Source organism: Syngnathoides biaculeatus, chromosome 6 (assembly GCF_019802595.1).
Source record: "Syngnathoides biaculeatus isolate LvHL_M chromosome 6, ASM1980259v1, whole genome shotgun sequence".
Classification (NCBI taxonomy): Eukaryota; Metazoa; Chordata; class Actinopteri; order Syngnathiformes; family Syngnathidae; genus Syngnathoides; species Syngnathoides biaculeatus.
In genome coordinates, this window is record NC_084645.1 from 10,986,783 (window position 1) to 11,010,280 (window position 23,498).

A 23,498-nucleotide genomic window follows, 5' to 3' on the forward strand; every position below is an offset into this window, starting at 1 on the left:
TGAAAAATAATACATAGGTGAGCGTAGTTAAGCAGACCAGTAATACCATTTAAAGTTTGGAAATTGTAACCCTCCAGTTTCATAAGGCATATAAAGCAACCGTAGTCTTAATCTGGCCTCCTTATTATTCCATATAAAATTCAGCAGCATTCTGTTGAGTCTAGTGAAAAAAATGTCAGGTCATGGAAGAGGTATGATTTGAATAAAAATTAACAATTTCAGCAAAACACTCATTTTAACTATGTTTATACGTCCCAACATTGAAAGTGGCATAATCATCCACCTATCTAGTAACTGTTGTACCTTCAAGATTCAGGGGGCATAATTAACCTGAACTATATTGTTAATATCAGGGGAACTTTTGACCCCCAAATCAGTAAATCCATCTCTTGCGTTCAAAAAAGGAGTGTTAGTCACAGGATTAAGTCTCTCTTCAGTACTTAAAAATAAAATGGATGACGTTGTATCATTAATCACATAACCTGAGAAACTACCAAACTTTTTAATTTGATCCAATAAATTAGGAAGGCTCGTGGATAACTTAGTCAAAAAAGAGAATGACGTCATCAGCATAAAGAGACAATCTGTGATCTTGATCACAGATTGGGATGCCCGTCAAGCCTCTATCCATACGAATCGACATGGCCAGGGGTTCTAAGGCTAAAATGAAAAAAATTGGGGAAAGAGGACAGCCCAGGCGTGTGGATCTTTCCAAAACAATTGGTTTAGAAGAAATACTGTTAGTGATAATACTAGCAGTAGGGTTTGTATACAAAATTTTTAACCATTTAAGAAAAATTATTGCCAAATCCAAACCGTGGTAGAATATTAAATGGAAATGACCATTCAATTCTGTCAAAGGCCTGACGTGCATCCAACGACAGCAGTGCTGTGTCTTTACACTCAAGCCTTTTCATGCAATATATTCAAAACTTTTCGAATATTGTGAAATCCTTGACGTTTTTTCATTATGTATTAAACTAGGTATATACTGATCCAATCGTATTGCCAGGGCTTTGCAAAGTATTTTTGTATCGCATCCCATCAAGCTTTATTTGCTTCTCTAAATCACACATCTCTGCTTTTTGTTGTTTAGATTTAGAACTTGTATAACTAATAATTTCTCATCGAATGTAAGCTTTGAATGCTTCCCATCTTGTACAGGCTCCCGTTTGATCTGTATTAATTTCAAAAACTAAATCAAGTTTACTTTTTATGAAGGAAACAAAGTTCTCATTCTGCAGCCATAAAGATTTAAATCGCCAATTGCAGGGGCGGTGACAAAGTTTGTCTATTTGACTATTCATAGATATTGGTGCATGGTTGGTAATCACTATACTGTCATACCAGCAGTTTTTAACCTTTGACCAACTACCTCTTGGTTTAAACTATAATAACTATCTGAAGAAGGGTGGCATGGTGGAGCAACTGGTTAGAGCGTTGGGTTCACAGTTCTGAGGACTCGAGTTCTAATCCTGGCCCCGCCTGTGTAGAGTTTGCATGTTCTCCCCGTGCCTGCATGTTTTTTTCCAGGCACTCCAGTATCCTCCCAAATCCCAAAGAAATGCGTTACTTGGAGACCCTAAATTGCCCCTAGCTGTGATTGTGAGTGCAATTTTTGTCTGTCTCTATGTACCCTGTGAGGCTGGCAAACAGTTCAGGGTGTACACGGCCTCCTGCCCTATGATAGCTGGGAGAGGCGCCAGCACTCCCACAACCTTTGTGAGGATAAGCGTCTCAGAAAATGGATGGATGGATGGACAGAAGGATGGACAGTAAGCTATCAGTTATGCGGAGAAACATGGGAATTAAGCGACCACAAGATAATTCAAGATCAACAGATCCATGGCGCTAAAGTTCAGGAAGCAGGAAAATGAGCTTCACCAAGTCAAGTAGACAAAGCTGAGTTTCTGCGGAAACACGGCGAGGTGGCCTGAGTTGGAAGAGCAACTATAGCAACAGATTAATGATCAAAGAACAAACAACTGCTGTGAAAAAAACAAGTGCAGCAAATTAACTCGGAGCTTGCTATTATTCTGGGAGGCTTGACTAGTGACTTGCTTGCACCAGTCGTACTGTGGTGGTGGTGGTGGTGTGGGGGCGGGGGGGTGTATTAGGTTGTTGTTCTGCTTACAAAAATAAAAAGGTACAACTCTTGCCTCACAGTGTCATGAGCACCACCATGCCTCCGCCCCAAATATTATATATGTGTTAAATTCTGTAATTGCACCCACAAGTGAGACTGCGCCTTTTAATGTCATGCAAATTATTGTTATGAAAAAAAACGGTAATAAAACAGCTGACAAAATTGCACTGACCTTCCTCTGTACGTCAGTAAGGATGAGATACTCAGCGGAAAGGTCCAAACTTGCCTTCAGACTTGGCAGAACTGTTAAGTTCATTGGATCTGGAGAGAATCTACAAAACAGCACAATGCATTAAAGACAAGAGCTCTTCAGCAACGTTGGATGTTTATACAACAAAAGGGCAGACATTTTATGAATGGCTTGATACAATTCTCTTTTTAAATTGATGCAGATTGTGTTAGAGCAGTTATCCGGGAAGTGTCAATATACAGTCATACCTCTACTTACAAAAGTCTCTACCAACGAAAAATTCAAGTTTACGAAAAGCCCCCTCTGAAAAATTGTCTCTTATTACGAAGGAAATTCAGGATACAAAAGGAAAAACATGGCACTAGACTCCACCGAATGTAAACATCTTGTACTGTCGCTTGGTTTGAAAGTGACATCTTCGCATCGTTGGTCAATGCCAAAGATAAATGAACAATTTTTTATTATTCTTTACATTATGTATACATTGAATGCTAATTTTTAAAATTATTTTTTTTTATTATTCTTTACATCATGAAGACTTTGAATGCTTATTTACATGTAAAATGCGTTTCTACTGATGAAAAATTCAAGTTACGAAACAACTTTTGGAACTGCTTAATTTCAAAATCATCGGTACCACTGTATAATATCGTAACAATAGTAGGTGTTGCTTTCAAAAAGGTGCCCGAATTTGAAAGGTAGTGATGAAGCACAACCACAATTTCAACCAGACAATGTACACTTGGGTGGGTAATTATTGACATGACACTCAAGGTGCAACTGAAAGACTGAAGAATTGCAATAACCTGATGGTCTGCAAACAACTCCAGGAAACAGTACACCACATCTTTAATTCTTGGTTCTGATCTGCTCCAGTTATAAGAAATCTCCAGAATGGAACCCTAATTAGAGAAACACAGACATGACATTGCAAATGAAACAGCAATAGATACATATTAGTGGATATTGTGCATTTTGATCATAGGAATTCTGGACATATCTACTCACTCAGGGTCCTGCCTTTTATGGTTGTCACAGAAAAGAAGGCAGGAAAGGGGACGTCCACCATGAGGACGCAATTCATGAAGACATCTAATTAACAAAATAAATACAAGGAAGTTCTGCAACTCTAGTACCAGAGAGCCAGACTGTACAGCAACTTTAAAGTGTATGGAATGTCTAATTTCTAACGCAAATTATGTTATCTAGAAGCAAATATATGTTGAACTGTACCATAAAATGCATAACCTTTTCCATGTTTTTACCCAAAAATATAAGTGTTCATGAATTAAAGTCTGTGAACTTTGACCGAGTTTCCCATGTATGAAAAACACGTGTGGCTGACCTCTGACGTCACTACAGGTAAACACATCGTACTGCAGATAATTTGGCATACAAGCACAGGCAGATCCATCGCGCTGTACAATGAACGGCCGGGTTGTCAAGTACCTATTTACTAAATACATGGCAATTGCATAATTTTAAAACAAGACCGGAAAACTTTGTATATACAATCAGGATATTGAAGCATTCTATTTATCAATTTATGACTAACTAAACCAAACAAGAACTTCACAAATGTTTACCAGTCTTTGTTTCCAACACACGACATATCTTGCTCCCTGCGTGCTCGGCACTTTCTTCATAGCCAGCTATTTTGTCTACATTCAAACATATATGATGTCTAACTGGCTCAAACTGATAACCTTTAATGCCTTTATAAAGCTCTTATTCTTCACCGTCTTCGTGGGATCCGTCAGAATAGTGTTCATCGCTCGAGACGGAAAATTCATCGTCGTTCTTACAATGTATTCCAATGCTCGCCATTGTTGTCACCGGTTCTGACGTCACATTCCTACTCGTTTCCGCTTAATTTCCGTCTTTTTTCGGCGAATCCAGCAATGTGTGATCATTTTTTGCCGATGATAAAAAAATAAATAAAAAGGTTTCCTTCATAACGGATTTCAGATTCGAATTCTGCATAAAAAAACTAATATTAGCAAAAAGGTGGATTGAGGACCTTCCATACACTTTAAGGAAAAGCTTCTTCCATACCTTGGCTTGTCCTGCCCCCCTTCAATATATATCTGCCAGAACTTGATGTAGCCATCATGACTGGCTGTGGCTAACACTGTTCCATCTGGAGACAGGGCACCTTCACTGACACGCTGGAAAAACAGTAAAATGTTTTACTATTTGTCACTTCAACAAATTTAGAATGGAAGTCTGTCTGCTTTACTATTACAATAGCATATCAGTCACTATTTCTGCTTTACAACTGCTGCTAAAGTGGAGGTATGGAAGCAATTTGGTGTGGTGGCTGTGGAGCTTTTGACTAACTTATTCAATAGAATACTAGCAGGAGAGAAGATGCCAGAAGAATGGTGGAAATGTGTGCTGGTCCCCATTTTTAAGAACAAAGGCGATGTTCAGAACTGTGGAAACTACAGAGGAATAATGATGATGAGCCACACAATGAAGTTATGGGAAAGAGAAGTGGAGGCTAGACTCAGGACGGAAGTAAGTATCTGCAAGCAACAATATGGTTTCATGCTTAGAAAGAGTATCACAGATGCCTTATTTGCTTTGAGGATGCTCGTGGAAAAGTACAGAGAAGGTCAGAAGGAGCTACATTGTATCTTTGTAGATCTAGAGGAAGCCTATGACAGAGTACCAAGAGAGGAACTGTGGTACTGCATGCGCAAGTCTGGTGTGGTGGAGAAATATTTTAGAATAGTACAGGACATGTATGAGGGCAGCAGAACAGCGGTGAGATGTGCCGTAGGTGTATCAGAAGAATTTAAGGTGGAGGTGGGACTGCATCAGGGTTCTGCGGTGAACTCCTTCCTGTTTGCGGTAGTAATGGATAGGCTGACAGATGAGGTTAGACTGGAATCCCCTTAGATCATGATGTTCGCAAATGATATTGTGATCTGCAGTGAAAGCAGGGAGACAGCGGAGGAACAATTAGAAAGATGGAGGTACACACTGGAAAGGAGAGGAATGAAGATTAGCTGAAGTAAAACCGAATATATGTGCGTGAGTGAGAGGGGCAGAGGAGGAAAAGTGAAGCTCCAGGGAGAAGAGATAGCGAGGGTGAACGACTTCAAATACTTGGGGTCAACAGTACAAAACAATGGTGAGTGTGGTAAGGAAGTGAAGAAACGAGTCCAAGCAGGTTGGAACAGTTGGCAGTTGTCTGGAAGAGTATCCGATGAAGGGCAAAGTTTATAAAACAGTGGTGAGGCTGGCCATGATGTACGGATTAGAGACAGTGCCTCAGAAGAAACAACAGGAAGCTGAACTGGAGGAGAGTGAGTATATTGATAGAAGGGTGCTGAGGATGGAGCTGCCAGGCAAAAGAGCGAGAGGAAGACCAAAGAAAAGGTTGATGGATGTTGTGAGGGAGGACATGAGGACAGTGGGTGTTGGAGAGGAGGATACACAAGATAGGCTTAAACGGAAAAAGATGACACGCTGTGGCGTCCCCTAACAAGAAAAGCCGAAAGAAAAAGAAGGGCTGTTTTTGGTGACAATTGTGGAAAAAGATGCAAAGTCCTCTAGCAATTAGAGTACTTTGAATAACCAATGGAGCAATATTCCAATAGTCCAGTGCAATGACCATTGCTCAAAGGCCACAGAGACTTCAAGAATTGTATGCAGTTTAAAATGACATGTGATTAGTAGTGGAATAAACTGGGACAATGTCGATTTTACAAATATTGCAGATAAACCTCACTCCAAATGGTGCAGATGCTACTCAGGCACATGAGTGGGCAGTACTAAGTTTCTGATTCGCTGGAGCTCGACTGAACAAGCCAATGAGCTGCCTTCTTCTACGGCAGGGGTGCCCAGACTTGTAATTTTTGTCTCAAGTATGCAAAGTATAAATGCTGTACTGTTGATTAAACATTCTGGTACCCACACAGCGGCTCCAGCAGAAATCTCCAAGTGATGAACGGTAACTATTCAGCGGTGCTTTTCAAATATACCAGCGGAAGTGCATGTGACCCTGGGACAATTTTTTTCCCCCTTCCCTATCAAATGGTGCAATAAGTCAGTCAAAGATGTGCAAAGTTTAAACAGATTTCTTTTAATTTCAGGCAATTGATGGACTTAAAATCTTTTCTGTTACAGACTAAAGTTATTTGTTATAAGTTGAACTATATTTCTAATCTATTTTTCTTTTCTTTAATGTTAATGAGGATAAATGTTATGCAGAGGTGTACCTATGACAATTTTATTGACAAATGATATTTATAGTCGTGGCTGAGAGAGGGAGGGGCGCAAATTGTTTTCTTCTTGCAAGGAGGGCCTAACAGAAAACTGAGAAGCACTGCTATATAGTAATACATTTCAGTAAGTGCTTTATAATTTATATTCTAAATTTAGAATACTGTACATATTATATTTATAAGGTTTTATAATTAAAGATTTCACTAAATACCACTTTTTGTTGAATAAAAAAAACAGTACAAATACTGTTTATATATCTTAAACGTTCTGGTACCCACATACATTAAATGCACATCCCCGCTACTTCAATTTTTTTCTTGTACCTTTCATGGTTTGTTCAAAGATTAGCCGAAGTAAAACCGAATATTTGTGCGTGAATGACCAAAGAGAAGGATGTTGGATGTTGTAAGGGAAGATAAGAGGGCAATGGCTGTTAAGAGAGAAAGATGCAGGCGATAGGCTTACATGGAAAAAGATGACGCGCTGTGGTGACACCTAACGGGACAAGCCGAAAGGAAAAGAAGAAGTGGTGTTTTTGGTGACAATTGTGGAAAAAGATGCAAAGTGCTCTAGCAATTAGAGTTTACCTTTTTTTATTTACATACATTTAAACGCAGTTCTCATGTTGAAACTGCATGTTACAATGGAGTACAAGAATATCTAACAATTTGGGGATAAAATATTCACCTTGTTTATAATTGACAGCACATCAAACAATGGTCACAATGGTGCTATTTGGAGAACTAAGTATTTTTTATGTTGCCTGATGTAAAATATATTGAGAAACACTGGTTGTGGGTGCAGTGCACCTACACAGGCAACTGATGAAGTAGACATGGATCTAAACCTCACTTTAAATGCTACATTTGTACATTACTGTCTTACTTACTAATGTCATACCTGGGTATATCCCTTCACTGTGATGAGGCCTTCGTTCAAATCTGTGGCATCAACAGGCCAACTAGCATTGTTGGCCCTTAAGACTTCAAGGTCCCACACTTCAGCCTAAAATAAAGAAAAATAAACTCTTCAATATAATTATCTAGAAATAAAGACTTGTGAGGCTATACAGTTGATGGTGGTTGAAAGGGCCAAGAAAGTTGTGCCAGAAAAAAAACTTTTCATCATCACAGCTACCAAGCCAGAAGTACAACTGCTATTTAAATGGCTTGGCGTACTCTGCAAACACACTCACTAGCTTTTAAACTGTATTTTGGTTTAATTGTGGACCCCTTGAACTGGCTAAAAATGTGCTTAGTTTTAGTGCAAGTGGCTATATTAACAACAGTCTCTGGTACTTGATTTGTGTCAAGGTACATTTTTGCAATAAACAAATACCCTGTCTTCATGCAGAAGGGCCAAGGTCTGACTGGCGTCATCTGGGTTGTCCTCGTTATCATCCGGAATGAAAGGGCACCAGATGAGACGCCGATGCAAGTTCAGTGGAGTGTCAGGTGGCCTTCGGATATGAACAACTATCTGATCTCTTAGAGGTATGGATTAAGGAAAGCATGCGGCACAAACATTGTTGGATTATTGTGTATAATGTCAAAGATAGTAGTGTGAAAAAGCACATGCCCGTAATTTCTTATTTATCCATGTTCATCACACTTAAATGTTCCCCATCATGTTAGCATAGTTTCTTGTGTATTGTGAGCATTTTTTTACCCCAAAAAGTAAAAAAAAAAAAAAAAATGGTGTGCATTAAATACATAGGTATAGGGGAAAATGAAAGACAAAACCATTTTTATAAGTATATGCCGCAATCTAGAGGTTATGGAAAAAGTATGTTCCAACACCATCTAACGTTTATGAAACAGGTGTACACCTTCATTCTAATATGCAAGCATCACCTCGAGGTTATGAAACGGTGGAGCCTACACGTTCATTCAAATACAGTATGACGGCTATTACATTCAGTGGCTTGTGAAAATATTCAGCTTCCTTGAACTTTTCAACCTTTCGCCACATTTAAGGTTTCAAACAAAGATATCAAATTATATTTTCTTGGTTAAGAATTAACAACAAGTGGAACAAAATCATGAAGTGAAATGAAAATTAGTGGACATGTTATACTTTTTTAACAAATAAAAACCTGAAAAGTGGGGCGTGCAATATTATTTGGCCCCCTTGCATTAATACTTTGTAACGCCAACTTCTGCTGCAATTACAGCTGCAAGTCGCTGGGGGTATGTTTTTTCTAAATTTTGCACATCGAGAGACTGAAATTCATGCTCGTTCTTCCTTGCAAAACAGCTCAACCTCAGTAAGGTTGGCTGGAGAGCGTTAGTGAACAGGAGTCATCAGGATCCAAGGTAAACTAGGAGAAGAGATTATGGCGGAGCAGCGGTCGTTGTTACAAAAAGTTCCATGTGCTGCCTAAAAGAAACAAGTAGCTTCTTTTCATTTTTTACAGTATGTATGTGAATTGTGCCATTGGATGTAACAACCAGTCATCCCTCACTCGATTTGAGTCACATTGAAAAATGCCACAAACTGAATAGCTGTGTTATACTTTTAGTTTGCATTGGATTATTATTTTTTTTTTTTTTTTTTTTTTTGCACACAACGCAGAATATCTGCAAGACTGCATCAGCGGTGCACAATTGCGCACGCGCGCAGTTTAGGGACCACTGGCTGACGATTTTTTTTTTTTTAATGCCGTATCACGATCGACCAAGAGTGCCTCGCGATCGACCGGTCAATCGCTATCGACGCATTGAGCACCCCTGGTATAAACAGATCTTCATTATGGAGAGTACAAGTAGCAACTCCTACGACGCAGCTTTCAAATTAAAAGCAATCAAGCTCGCTGATAAACACGGAAACAGACCTGCTGCTCATGAACTACGAATAAATGAAATCGATGGTGAGACGTTGGAAACGGCAGAGGGAAGAATTGCAGCAATGGAAAAAGACTAAAAACGCCTTTAGAGGTTGTTAGGGCAGGTGGCTCGAACTGGAAAACATTTTCGAAGACTGGCTGAACACGCAGAACGCAGACGGCCGAGGTGTTTCCACTGTGCAGATCAGACTGAAAACAAAAACAATAGCCACCGAAAAGAAAATTAATGATTTCAAAGGAGGACTGCCGTGGTGTCTTCAATTTATGAAGCAAAAAGGTCTGTCCATCAGGACACAGACAACTCTGTGTCAACAACTCTCATCCGACTATGAGAAGCAAGTCGCAAAATTTCAACAATTCATCCAATCAACAATCCAACAAAGATAACAGAATTTTATCAGACTAGACGACATTGTAAATAGGTATGATACCACTGACTTTTGACCTGGTCCTCATCACATGAAGCATTTGTCATACTGAAAACAATCAGCCATGAGGGGATGCATTTCACCTGTATTTTGGGCTGCACTGCATCCGGACTGAAGCTTTAACCAATGATCATTTTTAAGCGGATTACTATGGAAAGAAACACATTGTCGTGAAAGTTAACACAAAAAGATGGATTGTAGAGAGCCTAATGATAGAAAGGTTGGCCGAGTGTCATGGCAAGCGACCGGGAGGATTTTTTCGGAGCAAAATAGCACTGCTCATTTTGGACAGCATGAGGGCACATATTACGGATTGTGTGAAAGTAGCCATCAAGAGGACGAACTCAATTCCACCTGTGATTCCTGGGGGCACAACAAAGTATTTGCAGTCAGTTGACATCAAGGTGAATCGTGCATTTAAAGTGGCCCTCCGAGTTGAATGGGAGGCTTGGATGACCAGTGGCAAGAAATCACTTGCCAAAACTGGCCGCATGCAAAGAGCAACTTTTGCACAAGTCTGCCAGTGGATCCTGACAGTATGGAGCAGTGTGAAAAATCCACCATCACCAACGGGTTTCAAAAAGCCAGTCTGTTGCGTGAAGGGTTGGGACAGCACAAGCTCAGGAGTGAATTTGCCTCAGGGTGAGAGTGTCACTGACAACGAAAGAGAGACTGAGACAGTGTGTGCCAAAGAGTATCTGACACTATTCCAATCTAACACTGACGAGGAAGACTTCCAGGGTTTCAGTGCACAGGAGGAAGATGAAGACAGCTCTCAGAGAATTAACGGTATGTTTTTTTTTTTTTTTATAGCCCTGTTTGTGCTGTGCTACCGTGTTGCCTTCTCCAAGTCCACAAAACAGACTGGTTGGGTGAACTCACACCACCCTCGAAAATCCTGCAGTGTGTAGAGCTGGTCAACTGTTCTACAGTCAGGACAAAAATGAGATTTCTTTCCTGAATCGGAGAGTCAGCTTCCCGACGGACCTTCCTCTCCAGCAACCACTGAATGGACCTTACCAGGGAGGCTGAGGAGTGTGATTCCCCTATAGATTGAACACACCCTCCAGTCCCCCTTCTTAAAAAGAAGGATCACCACCCCAGTCTGCCAATCCAAAGGCACTGATGTCCACTTGATGTTGCAGAGGCGTGTCAATCAGGACAACCCCACAACATCCAGAGGTTTTAGGAACTCCGGGCAAATCTCATCCACCCTGGCGCTCTGGCACAAAAGAGCTTTTTAACCACCTCGGTGACCTCAACCCCAGAGAGAGAAGAGAGAACCCAGACTCTCCTTCCTCATTGGAAGTCGTGTCAGTGGAATTGAGGTCTTCGAAGTATTCACCCCCACCGACCTACAAAGTCCCGGGTTGAGGTCAGCAGTAGCAGCAGTGTTGACGGTACACTGCTCCCCCCTCCTGAGACGCCAGATGGTGGACCAGAATTTCCTTGAAGCCGTCTTGAAGTCGTTCTCCATGGCCTCACCAAACTCCTCCCATGCCATGGTTTTCGCCTCAGCGACCACCGAAGCGCATTCCTTTTGGCCAGTCAGTACCTATCAGCTGCCTCGGGAGTCCCACAAACCAGAAATGTCCAATAGGACTCCGATAGAACTGCCTTGACAGCATCCCTCACTGTTGGTGTCCACCAACGTGTTCGTGGGTTGCCACCACGACAGCCACCGACAACCTTACGGCCACACCTCTTGTCGGCCGCCTCAACAATGGAGCCACAGAATGTAGTCTACTCGGATTCAATGTTACCCCCCTCACCCAGAACTTGACCAAAGTTATTTTGGGCGTGGAAGTTGAAATTCATTCTGACAAAGGAATCTGCCAGCAGTTCCGAGCAGACCTTACAAAACGTTTGGGCCTGCCATGTGGGACAGGCATCCTCCCCACCATCGGAGCCAACTCACTACCAGGTGGTGATCAGTTGACAACTCCGCCCCTCTCTTCACCCGAGTGTTTAAGACATGCGGTTGCAAGTCCGATGACACGACCACAAAGTTAATCATCGAACTGCGAGCTAGGGTGTCCTGGTGCCAAGTGCACATGTAGACAGCCTGATGCCTGAAAATGGTGTTCGTTATGGACAATCTGGGATGAGCACAGAAGTTCAGTAACAGAACTCATCTCGGGTTGTGATAGGGGGTGGCCGACAGGCGCCAACCAGAGGGGCAAAAGTACATCAAACCTGATTGGCGTCTCTCACCATGGGCAACTCCAGAGTGAAACAAAGTCCAACTCATCTCAAGAGGACAGGTACCAGAGCCCTAGTGATGCATAGAGGAGAGTATATCTAGTCGGAACTTTTCAACCTCACGCACCAGCTCGGGCTCCATCTTTGCCAGAGAGGTTGACATTCCATGTCCCTAGACCTAGTTTCTGTAGCCGGGGATCGGCTCACCAAGGTCCCCTACTTTGGCTTCCGCCCAGCTCACATCTCCATCACTGTCATCGTATATCTTCGCTAGCAACAATGGCATTGTCACCATGACCTGACGCATCTCTGATCAAAGTAATTAGCTACCTGTTGCCACCTACTGATAGAGAAGCGTATTACACAATTACTCTGCTCATCATTGAACAGCACGGACAGTCGGCGACAGCATATTAGCTGTGGATTCTTTTGTGCCAATTAGGTGAAATGATTTCCCGAGGCACAACAGACACTGCGCCACGGCACAGTGATTGAAAAACACTGGACTAAGTGAACGCAAATGCTTGATTGCAGTTTTTGCTGTTAAGGTTGGCTAAACCAGTGATTAAGTTAGGGAGTATTTACCTTTTCAGAGAAGAACATGTAGGTTTGTTTTTTCACCCCTCTACTAACAACAAAAAATACTTAAAAACTACAGTTTGTTTAAATGTGCTGTCTGACTAATACTCAAATTTGCTTGATGATGGGAAACATTTAAGTGTGACAAACATGCGAAAAAAATTTATTTAAACCAGGCAGGTAACAAACACTTTTTCCAAAACTACTGTGTATAGGTAAGCTTCCAGCGCAAGTATTTCAATGACAGCCTTTCTTTCGGGTTGTCCCATTAGGGGTCACCACAGCATGTCATCTCAGATGAACGCTCATATTTGTTTGGCAGAGTTTTTACGCCGGATGCCTTTCGTGACGCAACCCCTCTTGGTGAGAAACGAACTCACGACCCCTGGTTTACCAGACCAATGCTCTAACCACTGAGCTATGGGGTCTTTAAATATTTCATTGACATGCATGAGTAAAATTTTTGAGAATAAGTTTGTAGCAGTTTGTTGGTTATTTATGTCTTTGTCCAAGATAGCTGGTATTCTCCAAGATTAAAGACAATGGAAAATAGAAATGAATTACTATTGATTTTTCATTATTATTATTGATTTTTTTTTTTTTTTTTTTATTATTCCCTTTCCAATAGAAAGGGAAGGACATTTTTATGGGAGAGCTTCTGGTAAGGATACAATATTGTACTACTGGTGCATGTGAGCTCCCAAACCATAAGGTTGCCAGCTTCATCTACACAACCCAATAGAGGCGAGTCAAGGTGGGCAAAAGCCAGATCAGTGACCGCACCAGTGAAGCCTTTCAGCAGGGAACGTTCTGCTGTGTCCACACTCAGGACACGTATCATAGCCTGGTTGTTGGCTCCTGAGGAAAGATGTTTATTTTATAGAAAAGACTGCGACATGGAGCATATAAAACATATAAAATGCAATTGAATGTACTTTTGTGAGATAAAGCGAAGACAGTAATATGCGAATGTTTGCCATTTTTCCTGTTAGCATTTGGTACTTCAACTAAAAAGAAAAGGCTGAATCCAGTACTAACCTCTAATTGCATATGCTGTGAAAGAATTTGACACAGCAATAAGTCTGCCATAATGATACTTGTGCTCCCAGTCATATTTGGCAACAGGCTGAATCTTCACCTTAAAAAAAATGAAAAAAAATTCACTATTCATAATTCATTACGAGTGATGACTGGGTTTGTAAAGATCAATCAACACTTGATATACAAAACATTATGTTTGCCAGAAGCAGAACTAATTCCCAACAAATTCAATGAATTAGTCAATCACAAGTAACAAACCTCTGTACTGACTGAAAATGTCAGCGCGATAGAATGTTCCTGTTGTGCAGCGAATTATTTTTGAAACATTAATTTGAAATTCTACTATCTTCTTCTTTCGGCTTGTCCCGTTAGGGGTCACCCCAGCGTGTCATCTTTTTCCATCTAAGCCTACGTCGTGCATCCTCCTCTGTAACACCCACTGTCCTCCCTCAAAACATCCATCAGCCTTTTCTTTGGTCTTCCTCTCGATCTTTTGCCTGGCAGGTCCATTTTCAGCACCCTTCTACCAATATACTCACTCTCTTTCACATGTCCAAACCATCTAAGTCTGCTCCCTCTAACCTTGTCTCCAAAACATCCAACTTTGGCTGTCCCTCTAATGAACTCATTTCTAATCCTCTCCAACCTGCTCACTCCGAGCGAGAACCTCAACATCTTCATTTCTGCTACCTCAAGTGCTGCTTCCTGTTATTTTTTCAGAGCCACTGTCTCTAATCCGTAAATCATGGCCGGCCTCACCATTGTTTGATAAACTTTGCCCTTTATCCTAGCAGAGACTCTTCTGTCACACAGAACACCAAACACATTCTGCCAACTGTTCCACCCCGCTTGGACCAGTTTCTTCACTTCCTTACCACACTCTCCATTGCTCTGTATTGTTGACCCCAAGTATTTGAAGTCATTTACCCTTGCTATCTCTTCTCCCTGGAACTTCACTCTTCTTCCTCTGCCCCTCTTATTCATGCACATATATTCGGTTTTACTTCAGCTAATCTTCATTCCTCTCCTTTCCAGTGCGTACCTCCATCTTTCTAATTGTTCCTCCGTCTGCTCCCTGCTTTCACTGCAGATCACAATATCATCTGTGAACATCATGATCCGAGGGGATTCCAGTCTAACCTCATCTGTCAGTCTATCCATTACTACCGCAAACAGCGCGGATCCCTGATGCAGTTCCACCTCCACCTTAAATTCTTCTGACACACCTATGGCACATCTCATCGCTGTTCTGCTGCTCTCATGCATGTCCTTTACTAATGTAACATATTTCTCCGCCACACCAGACTTGCGCATGCAGTATCACAGCTCCTCTCTTGGTACTCTGTCATGGGCTTTCTCTAGGTCTACAAATAACCAATGTAGCTCCTTCTGACCTTCTCTGTACTTTTCCACGAGCATCCTCAGGGCAGATAATGCATCTGTGGTACTCTTTCTAGGCATGAAACCATACTGTTGCTCGCATATACTTACTTCTGTCCTGAGTCTAGCCTCCACTACTCTTTCCCATAACTTCATTGTGTGGCTCATCATTTTATTCCTCTGTAGTTTCCACAGTTCTACATATCATCTTTGTTCTTAAAAATGGAGACTTGCACACTTTTCCACCATTCTTCTGGCATCTTCTCTCTCGCTAGTATTCTATTGAATAAGTTGGTCAAAAACTCCACAGCCACCACACCAAATTGCTTCCATACCTCCACTTGTATGTCACCAGGACCAACTGTCTTTCCATTTTTCCCGCCATTCTGTCTAGTGCCTTTCTAACTTTCCCCTTACTAATCATTGCCACTTGCCGGTCACTCACGCTCACCTCTTCTCCCATTTTCTTCATTTATTAACTTCTCAAAGTACTCTTTCCATCTACTTAGCACACTACTGGCACCAGTCAACATATTTCCATCACTATCCTTAATCACCTTTACTTGCTGCACATCCTTCCCATCTCCATCACTCTGTCTGGCCAACCTGTAGAGATCCTTTTCTCCTTCTTTCGTATCTAACCTAGTATACATGTCGTCATATGCCTCTTTTCAAACTCTATATTATTTTAAAATATGAATTTAAAGCACATTGAACAGGCGTGCATATTTATTAGGGGTGTAACGATTAGTTTTTCTTCCATTCTCATCTCAATTTGTGGTTGACATTTCAAGGACGATATCGGTTCATCTAGAACAGGGGTGGGCAAACTTCGGCCTGTTGACCATTTCTATCTAACCCGCCAAAGATTGATAAAGAGTTGCCCAGATCATACCAACATCATGACTCCATTCATTTGACCTCATCTGTAATGCTGAGTCGTTCCCCGAGTTAACACAGTAGGTATATGGATACATTGACTGGATTTTGCTTGTCCTGTGTATACTACGCTGCAACCCTGGACCCTTCTTCGACTAGGGGTGGAGCAAAAAAAAAATAATTCAACAGTGAGTGTTGAACAGCATCTTCCCTGAGGGGAATAAACAATCGACTGTCGCTTCCGTGTCATTAATGTTTCCCAGAATATCATAAATTATAATTATTACCTTTCAACAGGGCACATTCTATTCTATATTTTACATTATTCAACAAAATACAGTTGCCATTAAAAGTAAATACACATAATCATAACACGACAATGCCTTTTATTTTGTTTATTTTTTTAAATACAACCATCTGGTTCTGACTTGGCCCGCTGGTCAAATTATAAGTCAATGTGGCTCCCTGAGCCCAAAATTGTGCACACCCCAGCTCTATATTGCTATCAGATCGTTTTTTTTTTTTTTTTTTTTTTTTTTTTTTAAACCCACTGATCGGTCCCACAACATCTGATCATGTAAAGCCCAGTCACTGACATTTGAAAACTGTATGGGTGTGGTCAGTAATGCCTGCAGATATAAACTTGCGAATGTGATTCGGGATGGAATCTCAAGACCTTAAAATAACTTACTGAGTTGTTAAACCCGAGTATGTAGTTTTTACCGAATACCATAATCATAACTTATTGACACCGCACAGACAGACAATTTTAAAGAGGCCAATAGACATTCAATTTCAAAACTAAATATAAATTGTTCACATTAACATGTGTAGACAGACTAGTCTAACGTTCCAACTTAGATCAAGTCAAAGTAAATCACAATCTCATAATTAATAGTTAGATACTGTAACATTACCTGTGTTGTACCCCAGAAATGTTTTCAGTGTTTCCTTTGACATGGCTGATGATGTTGAGGACTCTCAACGTAAATGCGCTCGCAGTACGTGAAGAAGATCAGAACATGTGCTTTTGGCATAACTTCCGAACATGCTCAGTACGGTTAACTTGCATTTCCTGTTTCCGGGTGAATACTGATTGTTTAGTATCAGGCTTGTTTTGTTACCAATGTTCAGGAAATAAACACGGAAATTTAAGTCAAGACTATAAAAAATAAGCAACTTCTTTCAATACCTATGTATTTCTACTAGAAACATATTTTACGTTCGTGATTTTTCGTGCTCGATTGTGCATATTTGCCAGCGCGATGGCGCGCGGGCGCATACGCGCCCGTCAAATCAAAGTGACTGAAAGCCTACTAAACATACATAGCCATGTAATTTGTAATAATATAAGGCAACGATGAAATGTTTCTATGATTTCACAGTCATAACAGCCCTTTGAGGGAAAATGCACCAACAATGATGCACTTGACAAAATGAGCTTGAGACCCCTGCTTCAATGCTACAAGGCATTAAAATGAACAAGAATTTGAAGAAACAAGGGTGGACTAATAATTATTTCGGTGACTGTATCTACACGCAATAAGATATGAGCCGCAGCAGTGTTTAGATGAATATGAATTCATAGTATCCCACCACTCTCTAAAATAACAGCCAGGAACACAAATGGGAATACAGTATTCAAAATCTTACCATGTTGCTACCTCGAGCTTTGCTATTGATGCTTGAGTCCTGACTGGCAACAATCTCCACATTATCTGAGGTGATGGGGATACAGGTAGACTGATCATCACCAGAAAGGCGGCTGAAATTACATCAGTTATTGAAAGAAAAATGTATTCATCTGTAATGCAAGATGAAAAAAATCTTAATTTTTTGGATAATAAAATGACATAAAGGGAAGGAAATTAAAATACTTTGATAATATATGTTAAATGACAAAAGTATATTAAAAAAAAAGAAAACATACATTATCTGGATATCCTGAGGAATGCTGTTAACTTCGGAGATTGGTCTGGTCAAGTCTGACATGGCTGTCAAATCCCCAGCTCCAAGAAGCCCTGCAGGACCCAACAGCCCATTCAGCTCACCATTAAAAGACAACCGTCTTTGACCATCACCCGATTCTGCACCTGAAGAATAAAATACATTTCACTCAGGTGGTTTCATTATGATTGAACATAAATTTCAACATAACGCAAAATTAAATAAATTAAAAATACATAGGAGCAGATGCCCATGTTGATTGTCAACAACAATAATGGGCATAATCAAGGATGTTCAACAAAACTGGGCAGTTTTATCACTCAAATGCTTTGGAACAGTGAGCCCAATTCCTTTGTTTTTACTGTAGACTGAAAACTGTAGTCTTTCACAGTTATTAGTTTCATGGACATCTGGAAAAACAGTTTTTTGTTTTGTTTTTTTAAGTGCACAAAAGCATTGGAATATTCACTTACACCAACAGAATATTTAGTTGTGAATTCTGTAAAACTGCATCAAAAGTGTGACCCAATTGACACCAGAAAACTTGAAACACTCTTTAGTGATGCTTAAGGCCTCTTTATACTGTCACGCCTGCATTGGCTCACGTGATCTATGCATTAGTTTCATTCTAGAAGTCGTTCTGTAGCGTAAATTTCGACTATACGAAGAGAACGGTGAGTGAGAAGCAAAAGTCATTGTGCGGGACGGAGGAGGATGCAAACGTTTCACAGATGAGCGAAAACATACGTACGAATATATGCACTCGCACAACTTAATTCCACTAAAGTTTCTTGGTCACTCGCACAACTTAATTCCACTTAAGTTTCTTGGGGCCCAAGGTGAAGAAATATGAATATAAGTTGAAAAAACACAAACAAAAAATTCACAAAAAAGCTGGACTTTACCAATGTGCAATAGCATGTGACAAAGCGCGTGAAAGTGCTAGCGTGTGATTCTGTGACACTCGAGTGTCGAACGGAAATCAAAGTTATTATAGGTAAAGATAGTCCTTGCTAGCCAATGGGATCCAAGGAAGATGCTATGGCGATAGGCAATGGAAAAGCAGCCACACAAACCAAGACACAGGTTCTTTACATTCGATGGAATTTGGGGGCTGCACATCAAGCGCCTATTTTTGCATTTCATATGCTGAATTTTCCTTAGTAGATAAAGACATTTTTCCAAAGAGGCATTTTGTAACTTGATTTTTTTCAATACTATAGACATTCGTAAGTGGAGGAACCACTGTACACGTAAAAACTCTGGCTACACTGTTAGCATGTATGCTAACACATTTTAGTGTGATTGTAAGCCACCATATGATGGCACTCGCATGGCAGGGAGGAATAATTGTTTTTTTTACATCTGAAAGTAAAAGAAGCTTACATTGCCCCACACACATGCAAGTTTGAACATGAAATTGTCTGTGTCGTGGGTTTAATTGAAGACATAATTAAATATATTCTGAGTCTCCTCCTGGTGAGACGTGCGCAGAACACCTAACTAAGGAGGAATCTGGGAGGCATTTGAATGAGATGCCCCAGCCACCTCTCAATGCGGAAGAGCGGCGACTCCACTCTGAACTCCTCCCAGATGCTTCTCACCCTATGGAAGAGCCTGGAAACCCTGCAGAGGAAACTCATTTTGGTCACTTGTATCCGGGATCTTGTTTTTTTTGTAATGACCCACGGGTCGTGACCAAAAGTGATGGGAAGAACGTAGATAACAGAACACAGCTCAGGTCCTGATAGGAGGTGTCCATTCTTCTCAATCACACCCTTCTAGGTCTCGTTGTCATAGCCCATGTGAGCAATGAAGTCCCACAGCAGAACAACAGAGTCCCCAGTAAGAATGCCCTCTACCACGTCCACCAAGGACTCCAAAAAGGGTGGTTACTCTCAATTGCTGTTTGGTACATTGGCAAAAATCACAATCAAGACCTGTCCCCTCACTCGAAGGCAGAGAGAGGCTACTCTCTCATTCATCGGGGTGAACCACAACGTACACGCGGCAAGCCATGGGCAATAAGTATATCCACACTTGTTTGGCCCCTCACCAACTTCAGAGTGGAAGAGGGTCCATCCCTTCTGAAGAGGACTGGTACCAGAGCTCAAGTGGTGTGTGGAGGAGAGTCCGACTATATCTAGTCAGAACTTCTTGAACTCACACACCAGCTCTAGCTCCTTCCCTGCCAGAGAGATGATGTGCCACGTCCCTAGAGCCAGCTTCTGTAGCTGGGGATCGGATTGTCGAGGTCCCAGCCTTTGGTCACTGTGTATCTCGCAGGGTACCCACCCCAATGGCCCCAGGTGGTGAGCCAATGGGAAAGAGGAAACACGTTACCCTTTTGGGCTTTCCCCAGCTCACTACCCGCCGCCATGGGTAGTGACCAAACATCTGGGTAAAGGAAACCTTTATCCATTTAGGTCTTTCATCATAGGAGTCTCACCATCATAATTTTTCATGTTCCTCACCTAGTAACTGTCATGTCACAGTTCTGCTATTCTGTTTGCTGTGGTGTGATAATTTTAATTTCAATGTGACACCCTGAGTGTGTACATTGTCATGACCTCCCTACATAGGCAGTATGTGGAGAAATGTAAGCATCTTCTGCTTTCAGATGTAAAAACAATTATTCCTCTCTGCCTTGTGAGACACCATCCTATGGTATCTTACATACACACTAAAACGGGTGCTACCATTCATGCTAACAATGTAACCAGTATGTTCAAGTGTACTTCATTGAACAAGTCACACAGCATTTGTGCACATCAGGTATGCTGTTCATTTGAGAACATTTAAGACTAAAGGCTATCCCTGCAATTTTCAGGCAGGAGGCAGGGTCCAACCTGAACTGGTCCCGGCCAATCACAGGACACAGCTGACCGTTTCACTATCGTGTTCGCATGCATACACTCACATGCATACCAAAGACGAACATTGTTGTGGGATGTCTTGACAGTTATGGCTGCGTAAGATGTTTCTCAGAACCTGAAGGACACACTTAGGTGTCAATAGTAAATCGGCTACAATTGTTGCGGCGCCAGGTGGGACGGGTAGGCCACCCGTCCTTTCTCTCGCACGCAACTGAAAAGTATAATAGAGAGATGCAAAGTACAAACAGGTAGAGTCTGCTGCGGGTTTCGTACGGACGCCCAGCTGGTTGACAAGCGGACCTCTACCTGGGTGAATGGCTCTCCACCTTCTCGGCATAGGTAAGGGGCTCATATGATTGATTTCATGCAATGTCAACTGTGTTTTGAGAACTTGCATTTGGTCGAAATAAATATGCCAGTTATTGAGGCTAAATAGCATTTGGGAACGTTGGTCTTTTGTTGAGTGTCGTCTTTGTCTCCTGAGCGCCGACCAGCACCGATCCTTTCAATAAAACATTTTTGGCGTTGTCGGCAGGATCGTGCAGGCTACGCGCAGGAGATAAAAACAGGATGCGTTGTTTTAGAAGGAAAACTAAGGGTGCGCAAGAGGCACCAGAGGAGGAGGTGGTGCCCGGGTGGGAAGGCATCACTTTCCGAGAGATAGAAGCTGTCTTACGGGAGCATGGTGGACGCCCCGGACCGTGGACAGGAGTGAATCCCGCTGCCACGCCGCTGGCATTATGTGATATGTTGAGGCAGGTGGATGTGAATGCTCGTGCTCCGCTGGGAGGCACGCAGCAGATGTGGATGTGTGCGGAAGCTTGGAAAAATTGCGTGTTGGAGTTGGATAAGGTTAGAAGCACAGAAAATCAAAAGGCGCAAGAGGTTATCCAGCTAGAGGTTATAGTGAAAGAATTAAAGGAGCATTTGGCAAAAATACAGAGTATAACGGAAAGAGCTGTAATGCATATCTCCCGAGTGGCGCAAAGAGGGCGAAAGAAGAAACCTCGTAAAATAGAACAAGCGCAAATCCGTTCATTCACCACTGGGCTGTCAACGCAGTGGAATCCGGAGGAGTGGAACGGGGATATGTGGGGGGATAAGACCAGACCCGCCATCACAGACTGGGTTCTATCCCTCGTTAAAGGGGTTGCAGATACACCCTTTCACGCGACGAAAAGAGCAGCGACGCGTGATACCAGATCGAATCCAGGATATGATGGGGGCGGACGGTCAACCAATTCTGGACGAAAATGGGGAGCAAGTGCGAGGGCCGGTCCCACAAGTGCAGCCAGAGCCAGAATTGTTCATGACTAGAGAAGATTATACACAGGATAACGCAGTATAGGAAATGAATGAATGTTCACTTTTGCACATAATACTGCTTACAACCATACTCTTATCGTGCGTGTATGTGTTTGTACGCGTGTGCGCGCGCGCGGGTGTTGCCTTTCTACAAGTGTTTCAATTGATATGTTACAAAGATCTTTGTTTACCGAAAAAGCTATCCAAATACTATATTGTATGCTTGTCATATCTTCTGAATAATGTGCACTATGTTTGCATGTACAGTTTTACAAAGGATGCACCGGTTCCTTTTTGTTAACTACGACTGTGTCTTTTGAAGTATATGGTATGGAAATTTATTGGGATAAATCAGGTCAAACAGTAACAGCGTTAGTAGATACCGGTGCGGAGGCCTCAATAATTTATGGAAATCCAGAGAAAATGAAAGGACCCCTCGTACCATTAACAGGACTAGGAGGAAAAGTGATTTATGGAAAACATGTAAACTTACCTTTGAAAATAGGAAATATGCCTATAAAAACATATATGGTGATTATAACCCCTATCCCAGAGTGGATAGTGGGCATGGACATATTAGCCGGAATGACACTTTATTTATTTATTCTATTTTATTTATTTATTTATTTGAGATTTGAATTCGGAGTAAATCCACTGAAAATACATGCAATATTGATGGGTAAAGTAAAAATGCCACCTTTTCCGATACCACAAGCTACACAGGTAGTTAGTCAAAAGCAATACCGGATACCTGGAGGACAGGAAGAAATTTCGGCGACCATTAAAGAATATTTAGAAGCTGGTGTATTGAAAACAGTGACGACAAACTGGAACAATCCGTTGTGGCCAGTCAGGAAATCAGATAACTCTGGGAGGATGACAGTAGACTACAGAGGATTGAATAAACACACACCTGCATTGACTTCCGGGATACCCGACGCAGTGACAATTATAGAACGAATCCCGTAACGTGGTATGGGGTCATAGATTTGGCTAACGCATTTTTCACTATTCCTATTCCTGAGGATAGGATGAATCAATTTGCGTTTACCTGGGAAGGGCGCCAATACACGTTTACCAGACTACCACAGGGTTATTTACATAGTCCCACAATCTGCCACCGAGTGGTAGCAGAGCACCTGGAAAAGCTAAAAGTTCCTAAGGAAATAATGATACTTTAGTTGGGGAAAAGAACAACAGCAATCATTTGATATGGCGAAGGAAGCGATACAGCAAGCAGTGTCACTGGGAAAAATGAAATCGTGACTGGTAGAATTGCAGGTGTCGGTGTTAAATGAATACGCTAACTGGAGTTTGTGGCAAAAGCAAGATAGGATTCGTAAACCCTTGGGATTCTGGTCGAGAAAGCTCCCAGAAGCAGGCCTAAGGTACACACCTTTTGAAAAGCAGCTATTAGCATGCTATTGGGCATTGGTTGAAACTG

The 23,498-nt window shown here is 41.6% G+C and overlaps 2 protein-coding genes across 4 annotated transcripts in view; one reads left to right on the forward strand and one right to left on the reverse strand.

Moving 5' to 3' along the window:
* The window catches only part of edc4 (enhancer of mRNA decapping 4), a 77,197-nt gene that overhangs the window by 47,773 nt on the left and 5,926 nt on the right, over window positions 1-23,498 (reverse strand). Inside the window, exons 2-11 of one of the 2 annotated variants that reach the window (XM_061821948.1) lie at window positions 17,857-18,019; window positions 17,580-17,691; window positions 13,665-13,764; window positions 13,298-13,484; window positions 7,911-8,058; window positions 7,473-7,577; window positions 4,392-4,504; window positions 3,345-3,428; window positions 3,143-3,238; window positions 2,319-2,418 (exon numbers count right to left, since the gene is read on the reverse strand). In XM_061821948.1, the coding sequence (XP_061677932.1) occupies window positions 2,319-2,418; window positions 3,143-3,238; window positions 3,345-3,428; window positions 4,392-4,504; window positions 7,473-7,577; window positions 7,911-8,058; window positions 13,298-13,484; window positions 13,665-13,764; window positions 17,580-17,691; window positions 17,857-18,019 (1,208 nt within the window). Of the gene's footprint in view, window positions 1-2,318; window positions 2,419-3,142; window positions 3,239-3,344; window positions 3,429-4,391; window positions 4,505-7,472; window positions 7,578-7,910; window positions 8,059-13,297; window positions 13,485-13,664; window positions 13,765-17,579; window positions 17,692-17,856; window positions 18,020-23,498 lie in introns of those variants that run through there. The other variant, XM_061821949.1, reaches the window with a different exon arrangement.
* LOC133501857 (uncharacterized) overlaps window positions 1-23,498 on the forward strand; it is a 34,496-nt gene that overhangs the window by 7,725 nt on the left and 3,273 nt on the right. The window contains exon 1 of one of the 2 annotated variants that reach the window (XM_061821951.1): window positions 7,973-8,065. The exons of the other annotated variant lie outside the window; for it this stretch is intronic. The gene's annotated coding sequence lies outside the window, so the exon portion shown is untranslated. Of the gene's footprint in view, window positions 1-7,972; window positions 8,066-23,498 lie in introns of those variants that run through there. 2 annotated transcript variants of the gene reach the window in all.